Source organism: Euphorbia lathyris, chromosome 7, assembly GCF_963576675.1.
Source record: "Euphorbia lathyris chromosome 7, ddEupLath1.1, whole genome shotgun sequence".
In the NCBI taxonomy this organism is placed as follows: domain Eukaryota; kingdom Viridiplantae; phylum Streptophyta; class Magnoliopsida; order Malpighiales; family Euphorbiaceae; genus Euphorbia; species Euphorbia lathyris.
The window spans coordinates 54,959,351-54,967,012 of NC_088916.1; the positions used below are offsets into that span (position 1 = coordinate 54,959,351).

A 7,662-nucleotide genomic window follows, 5' to 3' on the forward strand; every position below is an offset into this window, starting at 1 on the left:
TTTTTTAAACGTTAACCCTATATTGGTGCTATTTTATACATGGAACCTAAATTGATACTTCCCCAAAAACCATAGATCTATTTTGGTACCTTATCCCTAATTAAATAAACAGAGTTTGGATCCTCGGGAACCAAGTGAAAAACATTCTACATTTTAGCACTAGACAAGAGGTTCATTTGCTCTTTAAATGAAATTTGATACAATATAAGCTGGCAAAAGCCAATTTTTTTAGTCTTGCCTAAATTTCTTAAATAAGCCTCTTTACTTTTTATCTCCTCAGTTAGCCCATATATTAATAAAGAACTAATTAATCTTCCATAAAAAAATCAAAAACTAATTAATCAGTCAAGCCTATTTCCTAATCTTCGTTAATGAGCTAAACAAAAACTAACAAGATTACATCTGATGCGAATGGCGGTCCACCTGGTAATGAGAAATGGAAAAAATGTCCCAGACATATTTGTTACTCACGAAATAGATTATCCAAAAATTACTAGTATATTGATTAACTAAGAAAAATTTGGGCAAGTACAAGGACCAAATATTGGCTTTTCCAATTCTGCTCTTCAACTTAGCAATTATGGTAAAATAAGTTCATAATGACAAATCAATTTCGTATACCAACACGTGTCATCTTGGACTAATTTGATCACACAGTCTTGATCACATGCACCTTAATGAGCATGTAGAATTTGCTCATTCACCGTTAGATCTAGGCTTATTAGAATCCTAAGATAGAAATTCAAAGCATCATGAGGCTTAGATTTAATAAGCCTATATCTAACGGTGAATGAGCAAATTCACTTGCTCATTAAGGTGCATATGAAAATTCCTATTTGATCACAAATACTAAGTTGAACTGCCAAACTGATTCCTCGTTCTGAACCAAAGCGTATTACAAGTAAAGATTAGGGGCTAAAATTGACTCTTTTATCCATTTAGTACCAAAATGAAATTCAGTGGTAATGGAGAAGTAGAACCGAATCAAATATTTAATCATAATACCACAAAACTAATTTATTTCATTCCAACTATCCCGGAACTGGGGATTAGAGGACTCGTAAGCCCGTTTGTCTCGTACAGCAAAACAAGGAATAATATATGTGGCAATTGATATGTACATAAGCTATATTTGACTATGGGGAAAAAAAAAAAGCATTCTTTCTGAATGTTCAAGCTCATACCTTACAGAACAGGAAACCTCCGACGTCGACACCATCCAAATTGTTCTTCCTACCAACAAAACTGTCCCCGAGATAATCAAGAAGATTGGCGTTCCTGCATAATTTGAAAGTATACATTACTATATGTTGCCACAGCATTTGATTCATTTACTAATAACAAGCCAAAAAAGTATGTCCGTTTTCAACACTTCAACCAATGTTTGATGTAATCACAAAATATACTCCATAAACAAAGGGCGAATAATTGGAGATGCATCAGGAAACCAAAAAAAAAAATTCCTGCAATGAATAACAAGTCTATACATATATGGTTGCATGAGACAGGAACAGAGAAAGGGAAAGGGAGTCATACATCATCAGAGCTTGAAATATATGAAACAACAACAGTGATGTCGTCAAGCTTTCCACCATAGTAGCGAAACCCAGCATCTTGAGCAGCAGTGGAAAAGGGGGTTTGCCGGTCTTTATCTTGGGCTCTTTGTCGTGCCAGTGCTGCTATTTTTTGAGCTGTCACCTGAGGCCCTAAGCCAGCTCTTGTGGCATGAACCACTACTGCAGTAATCTCATTGTTGTACAAATTGTCAAAAAGTCCATCAGTCCCAGCCACTATAACATCACCAGGTGCAACAGCAATTCTGAAAACCTGAACCAAAACAGTTTCACTCGTTACATAACTATAGAAAATATAAGTTTTTCGAATTGAAACTCGTATATTTTATTAGAAGAATTTTGGGAGATTTCTAAGGCCAAACACAAACAAAATCACAGTTGTGACTGTCAGATATTAATATAAGATCTATGATGGGGCCTTAACTATCAGTTTTAGCTTTTAGTTCACTTGGTTCTTTGACATGGTATCAAAACCTCTTGGACCAAACGGTCAAGAGTTCGAGTCCGGGCAACCTCATTAATTTGTAGAATTAAAAACACATGGTGGGATGGGCATGTATTGTACACGCCTGCAAGCCCAATGGGCATTTGCGTGTGGGGGTGTGTCAGAAATTGATATAAGATCTATGATTGGGCCTTAACTATCAGCTTGAGCTTTTAGTTAAATTGGTTCCTTGACAATGACATCCAATGAATGTTCGGGAAAAATATGCTGACATCAATTATAAAAATCAAAATTTACAAGTGCTATTTCATATAAAACGTGTTCCTAAAAAAAATCTCATTACACGTATAGAGAAGACAGGGAGAAAAAAACAACCTGACCAGAGCTGGGTAGATCACCATTTTCTCCATTCTCAAGTTGATAGGTGAAATTAAAACCATGCTGCTGCACAGGGGAGCGGAATACAGTGCATCCATCTCGCACCACTATGAAACCACTGTCCCCTAAATTGATTGCATGTAGTCCCTAATAAAATCAACAACAAAAATTTGCCATAAATAATATATAATATGTTCTTGATTCAAGAACCTGAGCCATCAAAGTTCCACAATGACGAAATATCAAGTTTGGATGTTGGTGATCCTCAAAAATAGAAAAGTACAAATTCATCATGCTATACGCTCGGGAAAAAATGTTATTTAATCCTGGGTAAGAACTAAGTAATCGTGTTCGATGAAAATCACAGATCATATGACTCAAACAACAGAAAACACAGCAAACACTAGAATGAAGAAGATGATAGAGAGTTTTATTAATCCGTAAAGATGAGAAAAGAAAATAAGGAAATAGCACTGATTTCAGTACTCCAGAGATTGTCTCCCTCTCCTAGTTCCAGAATAATAGCTTAACAAAATTGGAGTATAACTAACAACTCTCTGATCCCAAAGCATAACAGAAAATGCCAGCTCATTCCCCCTTTCAACATGTCACTCCTTGTCCCCTTGAATAAAGGTTCCATATCTTCAGCCCATCGGTTAATTGGCTAAAATAGACCTACTCTTATTCCCACTATGATTACCCTCTGTATCAATGTCACTATGCAAGTGTACTGATCGTGACAGTAACTGTAAATTAACGGTTTCATAGGTTAATTAACTATTTGGGGAATTTAAATAAAGCAGTTCCGATTCACCAGGTAATGAAAGGAATTTTTCACAATATTAACGAGTGCGCGGAAAAATTATGTGGCAAACATGAAACGGAATGCATTAATCATAATTGTTAAAGGCGCACTAAGACACTAAAGGGTCCTGGAGCCTAGGCTCAAGGTGCGCGCCTGAGGAAGACGAGGCGCAGATATATATATATATATATATATATACACACTCTATTACTGGTTAAAGCATAAACCAAAAAAAAACAGGTTGTCTTCATTAACTTGTAGTCTTGGTACATTAGTTTAGAGGAATATAAGAAAAGGTTTGCATTAGTTCAGCCTGAATTTTGGCATGACCAGGTTGTCTACACTAACTTGTAGTCTTCGTACAAAAGTTTAAAATATAAATACATTAACATATTAATAGATTTACAAGGTTGTAGACATGAGCAGACCATAATGCAGATATATTATTTCTATATTTACATCTCTTGATATTCTTATTTAGATCAAGTTTATTTAAATTAGACTAGTGGTTGAGATTAATCAACCATGTGATTTACACAAAACAGTTAAAAAAAAAAAAAAAAAACTAGTGAAAACAGTATGTGTTAGGAGCACATTGACTTAAGCTCCTAAGCCCAAGCGAGGGCACAAGGTGAGAGCCTTTTAAACTGCGCCTCGCCTTGTGCAATCACAGCTCACTACCTTGAGCCTTGTGTAAGGCGCGCCTTTAACAGGCATTAATGATGGTGAAACCTGATTATACAAAATAGGAGGCAAAATAATGGCCTCTCCAAGCCTAGTTGCAATCAATAAATCATATAGAACAATAACCTAATAGATCTATTATCTGAAACTGACAGTAAATTATGCTGCAGAGCCTCCATGTTACCTATTCTGACCTGATAACAACACAGATACTCCCAAGAGCTATTTCATTGTGGTAACAACAGGGAATAGAGATACAAAATGAAAATGGCATACCTCATCAGAGAGTACTACTATACATGCTGTCGAGGAACCTTGAGCTCTTGTGCTAGAGTGAGCTTTCTCCAAGACCCTAGCTGGATCAATTGAACCCTTAGGCTCATCTTCAATTGCAGCAACTGAATGAGACATGAGTTCACGAGAATATAGCCCTGCATCAACACCAAGATCTGCCCAACCACCCACACCATCAGCTACACCTATTGCTTGTTTATCTGTACAAATAAAATGAGCATCCTCTCCCCCAGTTTCTTCTTTGTCGGGATGGGGCAGGTAGCAAGATCCTGATACCAGCTTCAATATTTTCCCAGCAGAACTCTTCCTACAGTTAATTTTAAGTTAGCTCAACAAAATAAGAGCTAAACAAAAAGCCCAGCAATGTTAATCCACACCATGAACACCTTTTGGGTGATTAAAATTATTTCAACTGCCTCTCTCTAAGAAAGTGAACAGATGCAATTTAACAACCTATATTCAGAACCAAGCCTAGAAAACATAAAAAGAAGAATCGAATAGGAGAATGAGGGAATAATTGAAGAACTTACTGTTCTGAAGAAACAGTAGAAGTTTCAAGCTGTTCCTCAGGGGAAGAATTCTCGAAGGTTACATCAGGGGCAGTTCCAGCAGACAAACATGCAGGAGATGAACTGTGGAAATACCTAGATCCTGTCTCTATGTATGGATTAAAATCACACCACTTCTTCATGACATTATAGAGAAAATATCCATGAATTGGAGAATTGGTTGATTGCTCTCGGTTCTTGAAGCTCATACTGATGTTTCTGCAACTCTGGGAACTTCTACTGCCATAATGTAAGCTGACTTTGTTGGCCGAAATTGGATGATGCCCACCCCTTGAAGTTAGATTCTCAAGAAAACATTCACCAATTACAGTACTAGATGCGGAAGCAGCCATAAGTTTTTTCTGCAACTTCCCACTGCCTGTTATTTCACTGGTACCACAAAGGGCTCGATCAATATGATACCCACAAACCTGAAAAGAAGGGCCTGAAACAGAGGGCACAGAAAATGTGCGAGAAAGTGCTCCAACCACAGAGATATTTCTTCTACGGTTAACCAGCAATGGGTCAGACTGGGCAGCAAAAGCAGTTCCAGGTCTTAAAAATGCTTGTACGTCTGCAAGGGATAGAATTTGTACAGAATGGAATAACCTGTAACTGCCAATCCGTGACTTGAGTTGCTTCACAATAATTTCAGCTGAATTTTGGAGCCCAGCCTCTTGGCCTAAGACTGACTGACGAATGTCATTCTGAACTGCGGTTCTTACTCTTGAAAAATATGTAGATGGCATCTTACCCTTCAAAGCATAAAACTGATTTCCGAACCCGTCTATTATGGAGAATAGAATTGCTATACTCTAAATAAAATCTCATAACTTCCAGCACATCTATGAGTTAAGTAGCTCTAATGCAATTCCTTTTCACCCAAAAACCTACATGACAGAAAAAGCAAGCAGACTATAAGCATAAACTACTGGTTCTGCATCTGCAAACAAAAAACTAAAATACCTACTGGGATAGCCTATTGTTTTCATGAAAGGCAGTCGACGAAATATAATGAAAAAATTGCAGCTAAAACAATTATGTATACAAGACTCTGAGCTCCTATTAATTTGACAACTGAAATCAAAAGGGTTACTGAATTTCAATCCAAAGAATATAATCAAACCTACTAGCACCACAACCACAAAATTTGTAAAAAATAAGCAGCAATTAAAAAGCCCCCAAAAAGGGGGGAAACCGAATAGGAAGATAGCAAAGAAAAAAGTAATGACAATCACACCTCCGTGGGATGGCAGGAAGAATGAACCGTGGAATCTTATCCTCCACTATCGCATAGACGAATGTAAAGAAGCTCGCAGAGGCGACGAATTGAAGGAGTTACGTAAAGTACACGAGGATTCCTACTTCCTTTATTCAGCTATTTCAGATATCGCTTGACATTTGAAGATGACAGAATCCAGAAAGTTCGGACACGAGCCCAAATATTTTGGAGAATAACAAAATTATGAAAACCCTAACGCCGCAGAAACCGAATGTGACGCTTTGGTACAAGGAGGGTTAATTAAAGAAACTTTAAGTTTACTAATCTTTTTCCTTTTTCTTTCTTTTTAGAAGAAGTTTACTAATCCTATTTTATTCAAGAAAGGCGAATATTAAATTACTCCATTTGGTTAAAATTAAAATCAGCTATTGTTCCTAAAACAAAATGGGCATAAGAAAAAAAAAAAAGGTCATTTGAGGGTTGAGGTGAATTCTTTTTATCTTTTAATTATTTTATACATTTTAAATTTATATTTGAAAGGGGCCAAACTCTATTAATTTGGAGGATTTGCAGATGGCTTCGGAGGAAAAATACTCGCTAGTATTGGAAAGGGTCTGTCTATTAACTAAGTGAGCAGATATGTTCGCTAAACGAGAGATAAATAAATTTTAAAATTGGGATGCATTCGGATAATATTTCTACAATCCTGAATTAGAATGTCAAACTTAGAGAGATCAATCGAAGATGAATGAATCCCATTCACGACCAACTTCGCATTCGTTTCAAATTCAACCGGTCTAAAATTCTGGTTTGCCAACCACGGCATGCTTGTGTGTACCGCGAGTGCTTCAATAATTTTTAGCTCCTTCATTCCTTGGATTAAACTGCTACTACATAACAGAAAATCTCCGACCTCATTCCGGACCACGGCTCCGATTCGACATTGCTCCTCCTTAGCGAACAACGAGCCATCAGTATTACATTTGACATACCCGGAAATATGTGGTTGTCAGGGAGTTGTTGCTACCGCAGACCGTCTCGAACCACTGCTTACCAGTGCCCTCCAATCCTGATACGCCTCGTTCGTCATCCGCCAACTCTGTCATGTAGTCCTCCATTCAGTCTGCCACACCACCCTATTATGTTGAGCCTAGATGGCGTGAATGGCACACAAAGAAGAACCATGGCCTTGCTTGCCATCAATGCTAATTCCTGCAGCAACTAGGCCTCGAAATCATTTTCTCCAAGTTACGGTCGGTCTAATCCCGCCTCATACCATAACTCACTTGCAAAACAACATTTTGTAAACAAATGTGTGTCGGTCTCCTCCCCATTAGCACAGAACAGGCATACCACAGGAACTTGAACACGTCTCTGCACCAGACGTCATCTCATTGGCAAACAGCCTGCGCAAACTCACCAGATGAACATTTTCAGTTAAGGTGGTAATGCCAAGTTCCACATCTTCCTCCAACCATCATTACTCAAGCCCCTGTCCATAACCCTGAGCCCACCCGACATCCCAACTTCACACTATATATTCCATCCTTTGTCCGTTGCTAGATCCACTCAGCCTCACAAGGCTTGTATGGTAGAATAATATCAAGGATTGCACTAGCTAATCCCTCACCAAAATACCCATAGATTTTATTAGAATCCCATCCTCTCGTTTCCTCTAACACAAGTCAGATATCATCATCTCAGCCATGCCA

At 37.9% G+C, this 7,662-nt stretch overlaps 1 protein-coding gene across 2 annotated transcripts; it reads right to left on the bottom strand.

Moving 5' to 3' along the window:
• Window positions 1–999: 999 nt before the first annotated feature.
• On the bottom strand, window positions 1,000–6,257 carry LOC136235692 (probable protein phosphatase 2C 55). Of its 2 annotated transcripts, none has more exons than XM_066025584.1 (6): window positions 5,969–6,257; window positions 4,711–5,618; window positions 4,163–4,487; window positions 2,395–2,544; window positions 1,537–1,827; window positions 1,000–1,278 (listed from the first exon to the last, which is right to left on the bottom strand). In XM_066025584.1, the coding sequence occupies exons 2-6, from the start codon at window positions 5,475–5,477 to the stop codon at window positions 1,261–1,263; spliced, it is 1,551 nt and encodes a 516-aa protein (XP_065881656.1). In that variant the 5' UTR covers window positions 5,478–5,618; window positions 5,969–6,257; the 3' UTR covers window positions 1,000–1,260. The 2 variants fall into 2 exon arrangements, with proteins under 2 accessions (XP_065881656.1, XP_065881657.1); XM_066025585.1 differs by lacking the exon at window positions 5,969–6,257 and adding an exon at window positions 5,699–5,844.
• Window positions 6,258–7,662: the final 1,405 nt, after the last annotated feature.